The 21,981-nt window shown below is 37.8% G+C and overlaps 1 protein-coding gene across 15 annotated transcripts in view; it reads right to left on the bottom strand.

Annotated features, from left to right (window-relative positions):
• The window catches only part of OSBPL1A (oxysterol binding protein like 1A), a 208,648-nt gene that overhangs the window by 53,971 nt on the left and 132,696 nt on the right, over positions 1-21,981 (bottom strand). For all 15 annotated transcript variants that reach the window (XM_029219688.1, XM_029219679.1, XM_029219714.1 and 12 more), the window contains one exon: positions 12,845-13,001. In XM_029219688.1, the coding sequence (XP_029075521.1) occupies positions 12,845-13,001 (157 nt within the window). The remainder of the gene's footprint in view (positions 1-12,844; positions 13,002-21,981) is intronic.

Raw genomic sequence — 21,981 nt, 5'->3', positions numbered from 1 at the left:
AAACAAACAAAGTATCTTTATGTTTTAAAAACAATCACTTCCCTAATTTCTATCTTGTAAATCCTTATTATTATATATGGTGTTTTTTGAAAGAGGAAAATCCTCCTGTGTTAACAAGCGCAGCAAACAATACTGAAGAACTCTATGTCCCCTGAGGCAGTTTCTCCTTCAGCCAAAATTCAGGTTGGCACGGCTCCAATGGGAGACACTTCAATGTATTTGTACAGACCAGATCCCACAGGTCATCAGAAATCAAGATGCCCAATCTATGAATTATTGTAATTAAGAAATGGGCAGAGTAAACACAGTAAGACAGACCATTAAAAGACTAAGCTATGCTGGTAGATATTTCCCAGGCCCTCAAAACCTTGTGTTCATGTGTGTAGAAGGGAAGGAGGGTACATCTTCAAACACAGCAAGACGCCAAGCAAGAATATACGTTTTATTAAATATTGAACAACTTCTTCATCTTGACATACTGAGGATTATAAGTCCATATAAAGCAAACTTGAAATAGAAATTGGATATTTACCTAAGAGATTCAAAAAGCCTAGGGATTGAAAGGAGAAGTAATGAGACCTTTGCATGGGCAAAGTAGTATCAAGGGACTAAGGAATGAATAACAGAGCTTCAAGGCTCTAGTCACCTCTTGTTTACACTTCTGACAACATAAGCTTACAGCCAGCTTCTCGGAGGCCAGCCACACCTTTGTAACCTTCATGAAGAGAAAAACTATGTTTCAACGTAACCAATACTATGAAATGTCCTTATAAGATATAATGGAAATCAACCATAGGAGACAGTTTTCCTTATTTTTTATTCAAAAGAAAATAATCGTATTCCAAAATGAACTCTTTCATTTCAGCTACCTGTTACCCAAATTTCAGTTTCAAAGGCCAAAGTAAACTTCTAAAACCCATCCAAAGACCTTTTCTTATGAGTTAAAAGAAAGAAAACAATTCCATTTACTCACTTTTGCTTAAGGTTTATCAATTTTCTACTTATAACAGCACCTGAGATTTAATGAGTTAAAATCACTATGACTCCTTTGTATAGATTATTTCATTTAATTATCACCACAAGCCAACAAGGTGGGTCCTATTATTACACCCATTTTACAGAAGAAGAAGTTGGGTTTCAAAGTGATTATAACTTGCTTAAGGTCAGGAACGTGGTAGATATGGGATTCAAACCCAAGTAGCTCTTAATAACGACACTTTTCTAGTTCACTTATATTTTTTTTCAAAGAGCATATGGTGGTAAGAATTATGTGGTAATTACCTGCTATGTGGTAGGAATTACAGGTTTTTCTAAGAATTATCTTCCCTTTTGACAAATCTGGAAAAAATATTTTCAACTCATATCACATACAAAAAGCTAGTAATGATATATTATAGAACAGCTGAAAATTGGTAACTTCAACATTCCTACAGAAAAATGGGCAAGAAGTATTAGCAATTCACAGAAAAAGAAATACAAATTGATCTTAAACATACAAAAAGATGCTCAACCCTCCTCATTTCAGAAATGGACACTCCATAAGAATACGGGCTTGGCTTGTTCATGATTGTAACCTCAGCACCTTGAATAGAATGTGGCATTAATAGGGGCCCAAAATATATTTGTTGAATAAATAATTTGTTACATACGTTTTTAAAAAGCAAAGGCAAGAGTTGTATGCATGCATTTTCCATCATTAGTGTGAATATTGTATGTAACAATGGTTGCATTTGGGGAAAGGAAGAGGAGTGGCTAGTTTAAAAAGTGGGAGTTAAAATTTGCAAAATATACCCTATTACATTTCTGAATTTTGAACCACATGAATGAATCACCAATTAAATATTTTTCTAAAAGAGAATCATCTCTAAACACACACACATGTATTTTTTCAAGGGTTGCTGAAGAAACACCCAGTTGACTCATGTCAAAACACATGAGACCAAAAGAACTGGAATTAGCATACATTAAGCAGATAAAAAAGCAGAGGTTGTAAGGGTCTTTTATAAAAAACAAGGGAATATGAATAGATCTTTGTATTGCTTATATTAAAAACAAAAACTGGAAAGATTATAAAAATAGTTACCTTTGGGGAAGGATGGAAACAATGTCGAGGGAACAAGAAACTGGATTTTTCTAAATATACCTTGTTTTGTATTTTTGACTTTGAAATCATGTAAATATTGTACATTAAGTCAAAAGGGAATCCCTAAAACTTGAAAGCAAGTGAAACAAATGAACCTACCTGTTTAACAAGTTAGTTTAACCACACAGAAGGGAACCACTGCAAGTGACCTTCAAACACACCATAGACTGTACATCCCAGATGGAATATATTAAAAGGATAAAAGGAACTAAAAAGAAACTGAAAACTCTTTTCAACAATCATGCTGTTAGTACCAGTATTTGTGTATGAGTGTATGTGTCTGTGAAACAAAAATAGTAGAATAAGGCAAATTTGTAACTATATTAATGTCATTAGGAACCATGAAATAAAAATCAAAGGAATTAAGGGAAAAACCCCATAATCCAGAATTTCAACTGGAAATATATGGGTATGAAACATTTTCCCTTAAAAAAAAGGACCAGTGATTTTTATACCTCTATCCAATGAAAAGGACTGAAACCATGGCCAACTTTCTATCAGTGAACATCCTTACTACCCAGATTGTTATATCTAAATATTATTTCACATCAAAATAAAAAAAACATCTAAATATAATTGCTCACTAAAATGATAAGTGGCTTCTTAGAGAAATAGCTGATTCTAGGTCTGGGGCAGGAAATATACCAGATAAACCTGAAACATCTCTCTGTATCAGAAAGCAAGGCAGCTATCAAAGGCCACTGGATTATACCTGAAACAACAAAAAAACCCACGTGGGGTCCTGTCAAAAGGACACAGAAGCCAACATAGAGGGGCTTCCTCTGACCAAAGATGGGAAAAAATAATTATAATAGATTTAAACAATCCAATTCGCGTGTTCCTATACCATCTTCAAAGGATGTTAGGGAACCAACATATTCTGAAAAGAGGTAATGGGAACTTTTTTCTTTACAGAAGAATTCTAGCTAATAAAAGTAGAAGGAATGACAGAAATGTAATATGACCATTTTGCAGCCCATATTAAAATGATGATGTAGACACTGATCAACAATGGCTGCTAAAATCATTAGGCTCAAGGCTGTTGGGCAGCATTATCATGGCTGTATCAGACTGACACTGCCTGAACCCAGGAATCAATCTCAACATTACAAAAAGAAGGAAAATCTGATAACATATGCCCCCAATGGATGTAACGGGAGGCACACCTTTGGTAAGTGTACGTACAAAGTACTTTGTGCCAAACAATTCAAACCTAAATCTGATTGAGCCTCTCTATATAACCATCAGTTTACAGGAAATTCAGGAGTTAAAGATTATGTTAAATGACACCATGGGAATGCAAACCAGCAACATCCAGACTGTGGATTATTCTACAGGACAAATGACCAGGTTTCTTCCACAAATAAATGGTAAGGAAAAAATGAGGATGAGGAGAGGAGATCTAAACATTTTTTAATCTCTTAAGACTTAAGAGACATATAAGCCAAATGTAGTATGCAGACCTTCTGGATTTTTATTATTAAATGACTTTTTTTTTCTTTCTTTTGGTCGTGCCATGTGGCTTGCAGGATCTTAGTTCCCTGACCAGGGATTGAACCCACGTCCTCGGCAGTGAAAGTTTGGAGTCCTAGCCACTGGACCACCAGGGAATTCCCTTAAATGACATTTTAGACCCAATTAACTAAGTGACATTTATGAGACAATCAGGGAAATGTGAATACTGACTAAATATTTGATGACAATTAACACACTATTTTTTAGGTGTGATAATGGGACTATGGTTTTAGAAAATAAAAGTCCCAGTGTTTTAAAATGGATTAAAGACCTAAATGTAAGGCCAGATACTATAAAACTCTTAGAGGAAAATATAGGCAGAACACTCTTTGACATAAATCACTGCAAGATCTTTTTTGATCCACCTCCTAGAATAATGAAAAGAAAAACAAAAATAAACAAACAGGACCTAATGGAACTTAAAAGCTTTTGCAAAGCAAAGGAAACCATAAACAAGAGGAAAAGACAACCCTCAGAGAGGGAGAAAATATTTGCAAATGAAGCAACCAACAAGGGATTAATCTCCAAAACACACAAACAGCTCATGCAGCTCAGTACGAAAAAAACAAACAACCAAATCAAAAAATGGGTGGAAGAGCTAAATAGACATTTCTCCAAAGACATACAGGTGGCTAAAGAGCACATGAAAAGATGCTCAATGTCACTAATCATTAGAGAAATGCAAATCAAAACTACAATGAGGTATCTACCACCTCACACCAGTCAGAATGGCCATCATCAAAAAATCTACAAACAATACATGCTGGAGAGGGTGTGAAGAAAAGGGAACCCTCCTACACTGCTGGTGGGAATGTAAATTGATGCAGCCCCTATGGAGACAGTATGGAGATTCCTTAAAAAACTAAAAAATAGACCTACCATATGATCCAGCAATCTCACTCAGGGGCATACATCCAAAGAAAACCATAATTTGAAAGGACACATGCACTCTGATGTTCACTGCAGCTCTATTTACAATAGCCAGGACATGGAAGCAACCTAAATGCCCATCGACAGATGAGTGGATAGAGAAGATGTGGCACATATATACAATGGACTATTACTCAGCCATAAAAAGGAACGAAATTGAGTCATTTGTTGAGACGTGGAGGGATCTGGAGACTGTCATACAGAGTGAAGTAAGTCAGAAAGAGAAAAACAAATATCGTATATTAATGCATAGATGTGGAACCTAGAAAAATGGTACAGATGAACTGGTTTGCAGGGCAGAAATACAGACACAGATGTAGGGAACAAACATATGGACACCGAGGTGGGGAAGTGGCTGGGGGGTGGTGGTGGTGGTGGTGGGATGAAATGGGAGATTGGGATTGACATGTATACACTAGTATGTATAAAACAGATAACTAATAAGAACCTGCTGTATAAAAAAATAAAATAAAATTCAAACAAACAAAAAAAAGAACGGGGCTTCCCTGGTGGCGCAGTGGTTGAGAGTCCACCTGCTGATGCAGGGGACACGGGTTTGTGCCCCAGTCCGGGAGGATCCCACATGCAGTGGAGCGGCTGGGCCCCTGAGCCATGGCCGCTGAGCCTGCGCTCCGCAACGGGAGAGGCCACAACAGTGAGAGGCCTGTGTACTGCAAAAAAACAAAACAAAACAAAACGAAATAATGCTATTTGCAGCAACATGGATGGACTTAGAGATTGTCATACTGAGTGAAGTAAGTCAGACAGAGAAAGACAAATACCATATGATATCGCTTATATGTGGAATCTTAAAAAAATGGTACAAATGAACTTACCTACAAAACAGAAATAGTTACAGATGTAGAAAACAAACTTACGCTTTCCAGGGGGTTGTGGGGGAGATAAATTGGGAGACTGGGATTAACATATACATACTACCATATGTAAAACAGGTAACTAATAAGAACCTACTGTACAGCACAGGGAACTCTATTCAATACTCTGTAATGGCCTACATGGGAAAAGAATCTGAAAAGGAGTAGATCCATGTATATGTATAACTGATTCACTCTGCTGTACACCTGAAACTAACACAACACTGGAAATCAACTATACTCCAATAAAAATTTTTTTTAAATTAAAAATACAAGTCCCAGTGTTTTAAAGATATATACAAATGAAACAATATATCTTGGATTTGATATAATTTTAAAAATAATTTTTTATATTATGGGGGGATGGGAGATGGAGGAGGTCTGCAGATGAAATAAAGTTGCGCACGCGATAAATGTTGAAGATGAATGATGGGTATGAAGAGTTCATTATATTATCCTATTTGTATGCATGCTTGAAAATTTGCATGAAAGTTGAAAAATGGGATTATATGCCTGAAAATATATTCTTTATTTTTCTTCATACCCTAGGCAAACAACAAATTCATTAGCTGTTAGCTATTTTGTTCATTCAAGCAAATCTTTACAGATTATAGCTGCCCTGGAAATCTGCTCTCGTTTGCCCCTGCAAACCACTGATCTGGAATAGACAGAATGAGCCCTCGGAGTCAGGTGAAAGTGCGTCTCACCATCATCTGCTTACAGAACGCTAAGCTCGAAAGAGTCTGTATTTTTCCAACCGTGTTTTAAAGAGCCCCAGGCCCCAAAGAAGTGTTTTAGGGGTCAGAGGCAAGATCAGGAGACGGGCCTCGGCCCCTGCTTCCAAAAGAGCACCTCCTCTTCCATCTGCTTTTAAAACTTGGGCGGGAAGAGGTGAATTCTATAGAAAGATGCCTCCGTTTTCCTAGAGTCTTTCCTGGCAGTAAGTTCAGCAAGTCCACTTCGTTTTGTGAAGATAATTATTATGAATGTAGACTCAAACCACCTTTTTCCCCCCTTCCTGACATACCCGAAGTGACCCGCAGCCTACCAGCTTGTTACTCCTAGATAAGGTTTTTGCTTATCGTTTCACGTTACCCTTTGAACTCTGCTGACTGACTAGCCTGTCACCTGCTGAGCTGGCACTCCCTCTTACTGGTCAAGGGATCTCCAAATGCGTTTTTGGGGGGAGATGGGTGTCACATGTAGTCAGAGTGATTTTTATTTACAACTAACAACATTTTCTCAATATAATCCTACTTCTTGGAAGATACTGTCTTAGCTTATATTCTCAACCTTTTTTGTTTGACTTCAACTTGTCAGTATATTCTTCACACACAGAAGACAGCTGTTATTTGGTCACCTAATAATTCAATTCTAAAGCAGTCATGAAGGATAAACAAAGGGTAAACTAAGCAAGCATCTGGAGTCATAATCTACCATTTCAGCAAACTAAACCTTTATGATTCTTAGCCACATTTATGAAAGAATGCAAGGCTTTTATTCAGGTAAACACATCAAGAACAAGTACGTTAATTACAGTCAGATAAAACTTAGTCCTTATCACATTTCTGTTGTAAGAAACCCTTCCCTATTTTAAAACTGCAAAGATATTTTTATATTTTCTTGTGAAAGTTTTGCCTTTTCACATTCGTGTTTGGTTCATCTAGAATTTAATTTACATTTATGAAATAGAGGTCCATTTCCTTTAAAAAAATTTTTCTGTATTAAATGATTCTCCCAGCACCACTGACCTAACAGTCTGTTCCTTCCCTGCCTGATCTGCTATGTTGCCTCTGTTACATACACCAGGTTTCCTTATATGTCTGAGTCTTGGGACCTTTTACTTCCATTCTTCAGGTTAGTCTTGCCTGCAGGACAATTCTGCACTTAAGATTTGCAATCAATCTTGACATCTGGTCAGGCAAATGCCTTCCCTCCCCCAAACCAGGTTCTTGAGAGGTATCTTGGCTCTTCAAAGCCCTTGTGCTTAAAGATATACTTCAGAATCCATTTTTCAACTTCCAAGGAAAAGGACTTGCAATTTTAATTAAAAGTACACCAAGTCTACAGATCAATTTGGCAAATCATATTTATGACACTCTTCCTTCTTGATAAGTGTTATATCTTTCAGTAAGTTTTATTGTTACACTTTTTTGGCTAAGATTTACTCCTAGGTAAGTGACTTTTTAATAGCTATTCTAAAATCTTTTCCCCCCTAGTTTTAATCGCAGTTTCTGTCCGTTGATGGTGCAAAGGAATATAGTTAGCTGATTTTATATAAAAGCAACCTTGCCAAACTTTCTAACTATAATAATTTGTCTGTAAACATCTACGGCTTTATTTCTAAATTTCAGGGGTGTGTTATGTCTCTGCGTATGGCCTCCAAACAATGATGAACAGAAAAGATGACGGCAAGCATCCTTGTCTTATTCATGACAGTAGAAGAACTGTTTTTAATATCTCGTTATCAAGTATTTATTTGTTGCAACGCGGGCCTCTCACTGTCGTGGCCTCTCCCGTTGCGGAGCACAGGCTCTGGACGTGCAGGCTCAGCAGCCATGGCTCACGGGCCCAGCCGCTCCGCGGCATGTGGGATCTTCCCGGACCGGGGCACGAACCCGTGTCCCCTGCTTCGGCAGGCGGACTCTCAACCACTGTGCCACCAGGGAAGCCCTATTTGTTGCAACTTTTAACCAGATTAAAGAGGTTCTCTTCTATTTGTGATTTGCTAAGACATTTATATTAATCAGGAGTGACTGTTTAAATTCATTGAATGTTTTTTCTTTATCTCTTAGGATGATCATATGCTTTTCTCTTTTAATCTATTAACACTGGGAATACAATTTATAGAATCATAGCATGGCTCCAACATTTCAGATTCCGACTAATCTGTTCTACACGAGTATCTTTTATTGATACAGTATACGTCCAGATGAGATAAATATCAACTTCCTCCCCAATTACAACTTGGGTCAAACTGCTAAAAAGTTAAAAGATGAGAGCTCAGAATAAATGTAATAAATTAGGTCCAAGGGTAGAGAACCGATCCTATGGAATACAGAGCACCGAGATGACAAGAAGCCCTGTCAACATAAACCTGACCAGTATGGTGAAGGCTAACGTTCCACAAAGCAACTGAATGTATTTTCCAGAAAAAAAAAGAAAAAAGTGCCATCAAAATGGAGCATTTATTTTGTATATTCTCTACCTCTGTAGTGTTTTTGGTTCTAGGTCTTAAATAAAATCCTAATTCTTTCTATTGATATTTCTCTACAACTAACCTAAAAGCCCAAAGACATGTACAGCACCACAGTAAAGGTCATTGGCCAGCAGAGTACACGGCATATCAATAACTCAGAGTGAATGAAAAACATAGAACACTTTTTTCCTAGGTCTAATCATATTAAAAGACATTGCAGAAGTTTTCTGAACTTCAGTAAGGTAGAAAAACCATTTTTTCAAGATTTCAGTTAGCAATTACAAGATTTTCAGAGTGAGAAGAGAACTCAGTTCCTTTAGCCCAAACTTTTATTTAAGAGATGACTTAATTTACCTAGTTCGTTAACAGAAGAATTATTTTGTTGGTAATTATCACATAGGATGGATTAAAGATCCATAATATCTGTATTTTAATTATCATACAAATAAACTCAATTAGTCTGGCATAGTTGGTTTTATATTAAATTAATATGACATTATAGCTTATGATTCTCTGGGTCAGAGATTTTTCAAACTGCACCCCATGATGTCACCCTATGATAATGGGGTAGAAAAGGAAACAAGAGGGCAGAGGTTCTTTAGAGCAAATCAAATCATTTTTGAGGAGAAAGAGAGTAAGCAGAGTTAAAAGAGGCCATTTCTACTGAGTGTTTCCCATGTGGCAGGCACTCTCCTAGGTACTCTTGTGCTGACACATCCAACAGGAACAGAAACAGAGTCTGGGGGAAACCTGTTGCTCCATAATACATACTACAGAAAGTAAAGCTTAAATACTTTTGTTGGCTAAGGACATGAAATAGATATGGTGATTCCAACTGCAGTGGGAGACTGGGGAGGAGGGGACAGACCTTCTCTATGGGACCCTCATCAGTCTCTGAGGGTGGGTGAGGTTTTAGTAGTTTCCATACTAAACTTCTGTTGCACGAATGGTTCCATGGCTAAAAAACAACAATGGTTGAAAACCCTAGCTCTATCTTGTCAGCAAATTAGTTAAGCCATGATTTAATATTTTCCATAGGAACTATAACTTGTAAGGCTTCTCTTTTCCCGTTTTAAAATTCGCATTTCTTGTGCAAATCAAAACGAAGATGAGGTACCACCTCAGAGCAGTCAGAATGGCCATCGTTAAAAAGTCTAAGAATAACAAATCCTGGAGAGGGTGTGGAGAAAAGGGAACCCTCCTACACTGTTGGTGGGAAAGTAAGTTGGTGCAGCCACTATGGAAAACAGCATGGAAGTTCCTCAGAAAACTAAAAACAGAATTACCATATGATCCAGCAATCGCATTCCTGGGAATATACCTGGACAAAACTATAATTCAAAAAGATACGTGCACCCCTATGTTCACAGCAGCTCTGTTCACAATAGCCAAAACATGGAAACAACCTAAATGTCCATCAACAGATGAATGGATAAAGAGGGTGTGGTATATATATACAATGGAATACTGCTCCGCCATAAAGAAGAACAAAATAATGCCATTTGCAGTGACATGGATGCAACTAGAGATTATCATACTAAGCGAAGTAAGTCAGAACAAGAAAGACAAATACCATATGATTTCACTTACATGTGGAATCTAAAATATGGCACAAATGAACCTGTCTACAAAACAGAAAAAGAATCACGGACATAGAGAACAGACTTGTGGTTGCCAAGGGGGAGGGGGAGAGAGCGGGATGGACTGGGAGTTTGGAGTTGGTAGGTGCAAACTCTTATATTTTTAGAAAGGATAAACAACAAGATTCTCATGTACAGCACAGGGAACTATATTCAATATCCTGTGATAAACCATAACGGAAAAGAATATAACAAAAGAATGTCTGTATGTCTATAACTGAGTCACTTTGCTGTACAGCAGAGACTGCCACAACATTGTAAATCAACTCTGCTTCAATAAAAAAATAAATAAAATAAAATACGCATCTCTCTCTTTTAAATTTTATAATCCATATTCTTCCCATCTCCCCAAATTTAAGTGTGTACATCCCAAGGATAGATGGTGATGTGGGATGAGGGAGAAAGGTAAGATTTTTATGGAAAAGGTAAGTAAGTGGTGAGTAAATTATTTTTCAATATTCAAGAAAACAGAAACATATGACAAGGTCAAATACAAATTTCACACGACTTTTAAAGGTAAAACAGAAGGCTTCAAATAAATTTCATGATCACTTCAGGCCATGCAACATACATTTGCTTTTCTAAAATATCACCAAAATTACTGTTAATTCAAATTACTCTTAATGTCAATATAATAATTGCCCATTATAATCACATACAGTGCAACTTAGGGCGCAGGAAAGAGGGGCCTGATAACACTGAATACTCTGCCTGTTCTCCTTTCCCAAAATGAAACTTTTAAATTGTATGTGGCATATGCCCTGTTTATTTGTTTAGAGAAGAGCTTTATGGGAAAAAAAAAGGCTTTAAAAAAAACTCCTATAATGCCTATTCTTTAAAATAGGAAGCTGTTATGTTTTTCCACATATTTGAATGCTGACAATTTCCTAAATTACCCACTTTTAAATAGCTAAAGAATATTTTATTACATTTATAGGTTTCATAAGTTGCATCTTGTACATCAGTTTAACTTTTCTGGTTATGTCACTATCTAGTTGCATTGTGGTTTTTCTTAGTGACCTATCCTCATTCCAAATCTTGAACCGTTCCATCTTAACTTTCACATCTGTGCCATTCTGGGTTTGACTAATTAAAAGGGAACACAGAATGTATGAATATAGTATAATCAATTTCTGTCAGATGCAAAATAACTCCTCCTATGATGCATTACAGCACACACACAAAAGGGCTCCTGGGCCTTAAAAGCTGAGAAATCCTCCTCAGCCATAGGCTATAACAGCATCTATGAAGCTCGGCGTTCCTTCAGATACCTTAATGATTCTATGCATCTCTGAACATTCCAAACATATGTCACATGTGTTCTCACTAGACTGTAACGAGGTATGTGTTAAATGGTTAAAGGCTATCTTCTTTTTAGACATTGGGAGACCTGACAGGTTTCCTGTTAGGTACCTCATGCCCTGCACAGAACTTAGCCCCTGACCATAAAGGAGCTGACAGTAACTACAGAAGAGAGGAAGGGCCCTCACAGCTCGCCACATAATCTGCAATGGTAAACGCCATCAAAAGATAGCCATCAATGAGCACGTTTAGAAGATACCCTCTAACCAAAGAGAAGAAAACTCTGGTTTGAGCTAGTTACCTAAAACTCACTGATCTTTTCAAAATAAGTACAAAGTGAAACATTTTTTGTTAACAAGGGGTGATACATATACATCAGAAGTGATATGTACAATTTTTCAGCAGGACAATAGTTGAGACCAACTGTAGCCAGATTCATGGTACAGAAATGGGGTTAGAGCTACACAAATCTACAAATATTAAATAAAAAACCATTCTGTAGAAATTAATGGTTAATAACTACTTATCCCAAAAGTGCTCTTTACAATGACAACAGGATTTATTCTCCACTGATAATTTGATAAAATATTGTACCCTATGAATACCAGCATGCACACATGGCACTGTGTCTATAAACTTCTGTGAAACCAGAGAACTCTAGTGTCTGTGACATCTCATTAATCTGGGACAATCTCTAGGACTAAATCATCAAGCAAATAAAAAAATACTAATGTTATTAGACAGTACAAAAATGGCTATGTTCAACAAACCCTGGGTCTTAATAAAAGTCTTTGTGTAAATGTAACTAAACTGTATCAACAAGCAGGCAATATTACCATCCATTCTCAATAAAACCAACCAGAAGATCAAATGACTAGAAACTAAAATAGCATTGGGAGGCTGAGTCATAAAAGATGTATGCTGAAAAGAAGAACCCAGCATCACTTTCAATAGGCACTTCTGAAGAGCCTTTCTACATCGCCAGCTGAAGGATTTATGTTCCCCTAAAACCATGGTATCTAAAACCAAGTTTTGTGCTTAGTTCCTACTATTACAGATGATGTTCTTCTTCTAATGGACAAAGTACTTAAGCTAAATCCTTTCCTTGAGGTGATGGAGCAATGTAAATATTCAATAGAGAGAAAAAGCAAAAACGAAGAGAACGCATACTTTTCTTTACAAAAGCAAATGCACTTGATAATAAAAAGGCAGCAATGTTCAGTGTTAAAGGCCATCCTACCTGTGTTTTTTGATGCCATTGGAGAGAGCATCTCCACCACCACAGTCTTTTCCTTCGGACATTCTGTACTTTCTACTCCTCAGGTGCTCTCCTTCCTCTTCAAAGCAGTGCGCAGTCACTGCTTCCAATCTACTCAGGGACCGTTCGGACTCGGAATCTGTGGCAGAGCAGGTTCACAGTCAATGAACCGAACTTTGGTGTGAGGCTTCCGTAACAATGGATCTCTCCCTTAACGCATCAGGCTTTGAAACTTAAGCAGCCTACTTTGTCCTTCAACAATCCATCTGTTAACTCCTCCTCAGGGATTTCAGAGAACCTGCATCCAATAAGGCTAAAGTGGATTTAGGAAACAGATATAGGATTATATAAACTTACAACTGTTAGATTGTATACACTAAAAGAGACGTCCAGAGATTACCTAATTCTTTAAGAAATTATATTCAGTGGTTTTCCCCCTAAAAAAATTTCTACTTTTATCTTCCCTTTCAAAGCACCTTAAGCATAACTTTAAAAACACAATCAATTTTTTAAACTCATGTATAAAGAAAAAGCTACCGTGGCTGTGCTTGGGGGAAGCATAAATTACATCTGATACTACAGACACCAAAGCAAAGGTAATTTTTAACTACTTTAAAAAACACTGCCTATGCATTCAGCGTGGAGCCATCGGCCTGTTTGGGAATAAAAGGACAACTTATCTGCGTACAATACGCTACAGTTTTCAGGCACACTCACATCCTTCATCTCCTTTCAGCATCTCCAGGGTGCTTTGGTGATGGCGAGGAAGGACTACGGGGTTAAGAAGTATGCCCGCTTACTTGTTTAACGCTCTACATATTTCAGTTCACAGTAGCAGCCATCCAATCTCCAGAAAACTTTAAATGATGCCTATGCTTTTATTAAAATGTAAATTCCAGGTAACGTCTAACTTTCTGTAAGCAGATGACCACACAGGCAACCGTCCTCTGCTCTAGGGAAGCACTCACACCCATTCAAGTAACCTCCCTTAAATAAAAGTTTCAACCATCTGCTTAGCGTGTATTATAGCTAAGATGTTCAGGAAATAAAATTATTTAGTACTTCTTTTCCCCCGACTGCATTCTATAATTCAGCCAAAATCATGGGCTCTTATTTTTATCACATTAGGTTCACTAGTAACAACTGTTGGACAAGTACCACTGCAGGTTGGACAACACACCTTGAACTCTGGACCGTCTAAATGGTATAAGTTACCTGCAGAAAAGACTCAATGCTACGGAAGTTATTTTTATCTTCTGTAAATATAACTTTACCAGAATTGAAAATATAGCTTTGTTGTGACATATACCATATAGCAAAGAAAGAGATATTTTAAAAGTAAGTTTAAAGCAATATTTATTTTTCATTGTCAATTTTGGCAGGCAGTGACAATATTTTATGAAAAACAACTGAAGACTTGGGGGATTGGGATTGACATATGTACACTAATATGTATAAAATGGATAACTAATACGAATCTGCTGTATAAAAAAATAAATTCAAAAATTCCAAAAAAAACCCCAAAAGTGAAGACAACCTGCAAAGCCAGTAACAGGGGACTGTCATCCATTAGATGAAATACACAGCTGCTAAAATCACAATTACAAAAGCAACTTAATAAAATAGAAAAATACTTTTAACATAGTGATAAGTCAAAATAATCAGGATACCATTTTACAACTCTAAAATATAAGCAAAAAAAATTAATTTTATTCTGCCTTAAAGGAAGATCAATCTGGTTCAGGTAAACAGATATCTGTCCAAATGAGAGCAGTGAAATGACAGAAGTTTGTCTAGGGCACAGTGAGGCAAAGAGGGGAAGAGTTCATTTGCTGGGGTAGGCAAAGGGGTATCAGGAAAGGATATAGGAGAGGTGGTATTACCTGAAAACTGGCTTCGTCTCTCTTGGTGGGTGTCAAGCAAAAAGACACAACCAAGCCAAAGAGTGGGAGAAAGAAGGATTTATTACTTGCAGGAAATAAGGAGAACACCGGGGATCTTTCCCAAGGCAGTGTCTCCCCAACAGCAAAACTGGGGAAGTTTTACACTAAGGGTGCATGCATATTCATGAATGGGCCTGGGCAGTATATGTATATTCATGAACGGGTTTTGAGCAGAGGAGAATTCAAAAGAGAATTGAGGCAAAGGTTGACAGAGTCCAAGCTCTAGCTGATTGAAGTCATGAGGGTCAGAAAAGGTCAACAGTTGATCTGGTGGTTGGTTGCAGGCTCAAGAGGGGCGCCGTTTGAATTCTGTAAAACAGCTCAAGAAAGTGTTTCAGGCTAATCTTTACCACTGAAAACAGATCTGGGAGTCTTTACAACTGATTTATTATCTTTGCTACTGCAACTTCTCTTGCCTGGTAACAGTCCTGTTTGTTCCTGCATTATTTTGTTCCCTCAAGATCATTAATTACTGAGACCTGTTCAAGGGCAAGCACTGTGGCCAGGCTTAGATCACAAAACGGTTTAGGCTAAAAATGGCTTCTCTTATGTCAAGAAAGCCATGCCTGGTTCGTTTTCTTTGGGGACCCCCTACCTTATCTGCTTACAGTGGAACAACAGGTAAATCTCAAAACAATGAGAATGGTGCTCAGGTGGAGGTGAGGGAAGAGTTGTTCAGAGGAAGCAGCATGAGCACAACCTGAACCAAAGAGGGTGACAGTGGTCTTGGGGGGAAGATCGGGTGGTTTATTCACTTTCACATTTTTAAGTTTGTTTCATATGAAAAAATTAAGAATTTAAAGAGCCAAACAAAATAACCCTGTCTGCACTGGTTAGTATTAATCAAGATGCATTATTACTTTATAATTTAGATGTCATGAAAACCAAAATGCACTGAAGCAAAAAACCTCAAGCACTCAAGCATTTATTAAACATCACTCTGCACAGGATATTGTGCTTGCTGTTTAAGGGATACAAATCATAAGCCAGGGACTAATCCATTTCCAAAGAAAATTCTTAACAAAAAGCAGATATACAATAAACACCAAACAAGAGGTAAGGCAGTAAGAACTTCTATGAAGCAAAGACTTTACTCAGAACAAGATTTAAACTTACTGAACACAAGCTGAAGACCTACTACCTTCATCCAATCATAGGAGCGCTATGCTTACCCCTAGGGACACACTATCAGGTGGCAGTACAGACCCTTATCATTCCCCTACCCTAACCTCCACCCCAAGCGTAGCAACTTGACTTCCTCTCTGCCCCCTCTCCTAGTCTCTCTCTCCCTGTTCATCCACCTCTCCCCTCCCCCCAACCCTTATTTCTCTCTACCTTGCTTCCAACCTCCTTCCCCCTCTAATATAATCAGGCTATGCCCACCCTTCCCCTGAAGGGCTCTAGCGAAGGTCACCAATTACCGCCATACTGCGAAGTTAGTCCAATGATCATTTTTTAATTCTTATCATGACTCGTCCACCACATCTGATACTGCTTACTTCATTCTTCCCCTCCTTTATTTGGTGCAAGGCATGGTGGGCGATTCAAAGAACAGTGAGATGTGGTCCCTGTCCATGGTCGAGCAGAGGTAGACTGTTTTGTGAAAACGTGAGTTCAGTGAATTGCTCCCGGTGCAGCAGCGTAAGTCTGGATGGGGGCAGTGGGCCACACAGGAGGGAACAGCCAGTTTCACACAGTGAAGGACTGGGTATCCAGAGATGATTGTGACTGACGGCTGAGCTAAGTTGACAAGCAGTAAGACTGGGGGTGGAGGAGGGAGTTACAATAGAGGAGCTGTTCCAGGCATAAGGGAGTGGCATGATGCAAGGCAGGGAGGAAAGAAGGAGCATTCAGTAAGGTGGGAGGAGAAGACGCGAGAAAGGAGTGGTGACGGGGCGGCTGGGGGGAAATGAAGCTATGAATCAGTCATGAAGCTGACTACTCAGGATGAATAAAGATCAACGGCAGGCAGTGGGAAAAGAGGGTATAAAATGAAGCGGGAACGAGGAAGTATCCCATTCCACGCCGTAAAGTTCTTTCACGCGCTAGAGGCAAATCGTCAGCTCATCTCTGAGCATTCTAGCTTCAGAGGCAAAGGAGGAAACACGATCAGTGACATGATTTACAGTGCCCTCGAGATAAAAACTAGCTTGTTGATTAAGAACAAAAGCTCAGTGACTTCTAGTACTATGTATACAGTGAGACATAGCTTAGACTTACTTTGTGGGCAATAAGGAGCCATCCTTAACTTCTATGCCTCCAATGAATGAGTCACGCCAATACGCCTCCAGCAGAGTATCATTTCATTTGGAGACCCATGGGTCCAGATATATTTAAATTCTAACATGTTTACCTAAGTAGCAAAGCATAGTCCCTGTGGAGGCTTACTGATTAAGGTGAAGCCTGACCATACGAGTAATTTTTTTTTGAATTTTTGAATTTTATTTTTTATACAGCAGGTTCTTATTAGTTATCTATTTTATACATATTAATGAATACATGTCAATCCCAATCTCCCAACTCATCCCACCACCGCCCCCCGCCACTTTCCCCCCTTGGTGTCTGTACATCTGTGTCTCTACATCTGTGTCTCTATTTCTCCACATCTGTGTCTCTACTTCTGCCCTGCAAACCAGTTCATCTGTACCATTTTTTCTAGGTTTCCCATATATGCATTAATTTACGATATCTCTTTTTCTCTTTCTGACTTACTTCACTCTGTATGACAGTCTCCAGATCCATCCACATCTCTCCAAATGGCCCAATTTCATTCCTTTTTATGGCTGAGTAATATTCCATTTTGTATAAATGTAACACATCTTCTTTACCCATTCGTCTGTCGATGGAAATTTAGGTTGCTTCCATGACCTGGCAACTGTAAATAGTGCTGCAGTGAACATTGGGGTGCATGTGTCTTTTTGAATTATGGTTTTCTCTGGGTATATGCCCATTAGCAGGATTGCTGGGTCATATGGTAATTCTATTTTTAGTTTTTTAAGGAACCTCCATACTGTTCTCCATAGTAGCTGTATCAATTTACATTCCCACCAACAGTGCAAGAGGGTTCCCTTTCCTAAACACCCTCTCCAGTATTTGTTGTTTGCAGATTTTCAGATGATGCCCATTCTAACTGGTGTGAGGTGATACCTCATTATAGTTTTGATTTGCATTTCTCTAATAATTAGTGATGCTGAACAGCTTTTCATGTGTTTCTTGGCGATCTGTATGTCTTCTTTGGAGAAATGTCTATTTAGGTCTGCCCATTTTTCGATTGGGTTGTTTTTTTAATATTGAGCTGCATGGGCTGTTTATATATTTTGGAGATTAATCCTTTGTCCGTTGATTCGTTTGCAAATATTTTCTCCCATTCTGAGGGTTGTCTTATCATCTTGTTTGTAGTTTCCTTTGCTTTGCAAAAGCTTTTAAGTTTCATTAGGTCCCATTTGTTTTTATTTCCATTACTCTACAAGGTGGATCAAAAAAGATCTTGCTGTGATTTATGTAAAAGAGTGTTCTTCCTATGTCTTCCTCTACGAGTTTTATAGCATCCAGCCTTACATTTAGGTCTATAATCTATTTTGAGTTTATTTTTGTGTATGGTGTTAGGGAGTGTTCTAATTTCATTCTTTTAAATGTAGCTGTCCAGTTTTCCCAGCACCACTTATTGAAGAGACTGTCTTTTCTCCATTGTATATCCTTGCCTCCTTTGTCATAGATAAGTTGACCACAGGTGCGTGGGTTTATCTCTGGGCTTTCTATCCTGTTCCATTGATCTATATTTCTGTTTCTGTGCCAGTACCATATTATCTTGATTACTGTAGCTTTGTAGTATAGTCTGAAGTCAGGGAGTCTGATTCCTCCACTTCCGTTTTTTTTACCCAAGACTGCTTTGGCTATTCAGGGTCTTCTGTGTCTCCATACAAATTTTAATATCCTTTTTTCTCCTTCTGTAAAAAATGCCATTGGTAATTTGATAGGGATTGCATTGAACTTGTAGATTGCTTTGGGTAGTATAGTCATTTTCATGATATTGATTCTTCCAATCCAAGAACATGGTATATCTCTCCATCTGTTTGTGTCATCTTTGATTTCTTTCATCAGTGTCATAGTTTTCTGAGTACAGAACTTTTACCTCCTTAGATAGGTTTATTCCTAGGTATTTTATTCTTTTTGTTGCAACGGTGAATGGGATTGTTTCCTTAATTTCTCCTTCTGACCTTTCGTTGTTAGTGTACAGGAATATAAGAGGTTTCTGTGCATTAATTTTGTATCCTGCAACTTTACTAAATTTATTAATTAGCTCTAATAGTTTTCTGATGGCATCTTCAGGATTCTCTATGTATAGTATCATGTCATCTGCAAACAGTGACAGTTTTACTTCTTGTCCAATTTGGATTCCTTTTATTTCTTTTTCTTCTCTGATTGCCATGGCTAGGACTTCCAAAATTACGTTGAATGATAGTGGCGAGAGTGGACATCCTTGTCTTGTTCGTGATCTTAGAGGAAATGCTTTCAATTTTTCATCATTGAGAATGATGTTTGCTGTGGGTTTGTCATATATGGACTTTATTATGTTGAGGTAGGTTCCTCTCCGTCCACTTTCTGCAGTTTTTATCATAAATGGATGTTGAATTTGGTCAAAAGCTTTTCCTGCATCTACCGAGATGATCATAACGGTTTTTATTATTCAATTTGTTAATATGGTGTATCACATTGATTGATTTGCATATACTGAAGAATCCTTGCATCCCTGGGATAAATCCCACTTGACCATGGTGTATGATCCTGTTAATGTGTTGTTGGATCCTGTTTGCTAGTATTTTGTTGAGGATTTTTGCATCTACATTCATCAGTGATACTGGTCTGTAATTTTCCTTTTTTTGTAGTATCTCTGTCTGGTTTTGGTATCAGGGTGATGGTGGCCTCATAGAATGGGTTTGGGAGTGTTTCTTCCTCTGCAATTATTTGGAAGAGTTTCAGAAGGATGGGTGTTAGCTCTTCTCTAAATGTTTGATAGAATTCACCTGTGAAGCCATCTGGTCCTGGACTTTTGTTTGTTGCAAGATTTTTAATCAGTTTCAATTTCATTATACCTGGGATTGGTCTGTTCATATTTTCTATTTCTTCCTGGTTCAGTCTTGGAAGTTTATACCTTTCTAAGAATTTGTCCATGTCTTCCAGGTTGTCCATTTTATTGGTATAGAGTTGCCTGTAGTAGTCTCTTATGATGCTTTGTATTTCTGCAGTGTCCATTGTAACTTCTCCTTTTTCATTTCTAATTTTATTGATTTGAGTCCTCTCCCTCTTTTTCTTGATGAGTCTCACTAAAAGTTCATCAATTCTGTTTATCTTCTCAAAGAACCAGTTTTTAGTTTTATTGATCTTCGCTATTGTTTTCTTTGTTTCTATTTCATCTATTTCTGTTCTGGTCTTTATGATTTCTTTCCTTCTACTAACTTAGGGTTTTGTTTGTTCTTCTTTCTCTAGTTCCTTTAGGTGTAAGGTTAGATTGTTTGAGATTTTTCTTGTTTCTTGAGGTAGGACTGTATTGCTATAAACTTCCCTCTTAGAACTGCTTTTGCTGCATCCCATAGGTTTTGGATCATGTTTTTGTTGTCATTTGTCTCTAGGTATTTTTTGACTTCCTTTTTGATTTCTTCAGTGATTTCTTGGTTATTTAGTAGCATACTGTTTAGTCTCCATGTGTTTGAGTGTTTTACGTTTTTTTCCTTGTAATGGATTTCTAATCTCATAGCGTTGTTGTTGGAAAAGATGCTTAATATGATTTCAATTTTCTTAAATTTACTGAGGCTTGATTTGTGGCCCAAGATGTGATCTATCCTGGAGAATGTTCCGTGTGCACTTTAGAAGAAAGTGTAATCTGCTGTTTTTGGATGGAATGTCCTATAAATATCAATTAAATCTATCTGGTCTGTTATGTCATTTAAAGCTTGTGCTTCCTTATTAATTTTCTGTCTGGATGATGTGCCCATTGGTTTAAGTGAGGTGTTAAAGTCCCTCACTGTTATTGTGTTACTGTCGATTTCCTCTTTTAGAGCTGTTAGCAGTTGTCTTATGTATTGAGGTGCTCCTATGTTGGGTGCATATATAATTGTTATATCTTCTTCTTGGATTGATCCCTTGATCATTATGTAGTGTCCTTCCTTGTGTCTTATAACATTCTTTATTTTAAAGCCCATTTTATCTGATATGAGTATTCCTACTCCAGCTTTCTTTTGATTTCCATTTGCATGGAATATCTTTTTCCATCCCCTCACTTTCAGTCTGTATGTGCCCCTGAAGTGGGTCTCCTGTAGACAGCATATATATGGGTCTTGTTTTTGTATCCATTCAGCGAGCCTGTGTCTTTTGGTTGGAGCATTTAATCCATTCACGTTTAAGATAATTATCAATATGTATGTTCCTATGACCATCTTTGTAATTGTTTTGGGTTTGTTTTCATAGCTCCTTTTCTTCTCTTGTGTTTCCCACTTAGAGAAGTTCCTTTAGCATTAGTTGTAGAGCTGGTTTGGTGGTGCTGAATTCTCTCAGCTTTTGCTTGTCTGTAAAGCTTTTGATTTCTCCATCGAATCTGAATGAGATCCTTGCCGGGTAGAGTAATCTTGGTTGTAGGTTCTTCCCTTTCATCACTTTAAATATATCATGCCACTCCCTTCTGGCTTGTAGAGTTTCTGCTGAGAAATCAGCTGCTAACCTTATGGGAGTTCCATTGTATGTTATTTGTCATTTTTCCCTTGTTGCTTTCAATAATTTTTCTTTCTCTTTAATTTTTGTCAGTTTGATTACTATGTGTCTCAGCATGTTTCTCCTTGGGTTTATCCTGCCTGGGACTCTCTGCATGTCCTGGACTTGGGTGGCTATTTCCTTTCCCATCTTCGGGAAATTTTCGACTATAATCTCTTCAGATATTTTCTCAGGTCCTTTCTCTCTCTCTTCTCCTTCTGGGACCCCTATAATGTGAATGTTGTTGCGTTTAATATTGTCCCAGAGGTCTCTTAGGCCATCTTCATTTCTTTTCATTCTTTTTTCTTTATTCTGTTCCGCAGCAGTGAATTCCACCATTCTGTCTCCCAGGTCACTTATCCGTTCTTCTGCCTCGGTTATTCTATTGATTCCTTCTAGTGTATTTTTCATTTCAGTTATTGTATTGTTCAT

The sequence above is a fragment of the Monodon monoceros genome, unplaced genomic scaffold, assembly GCF_005190385.1.
Source record: "Monodon monoceros isolate NGI ecotype Baffin Bay Population unplaced genomic scaffold, NGI_Narwhal_1 Super_Scaffold_1, whole genome shotgun sequence".
Classification (NCBI taxonomy): domain Eukaryota; kingdom Metazoa; phylum Chordata; class Mammalia; order Artiodactyla; family Monodontidae; genus Monodon; species Monodon monoceros.
The sequence above is the reverse complement of the archived record's forward strand: the minus strand, read 5'-3'. Positions and strand labels throughout refer to the sequence as shown.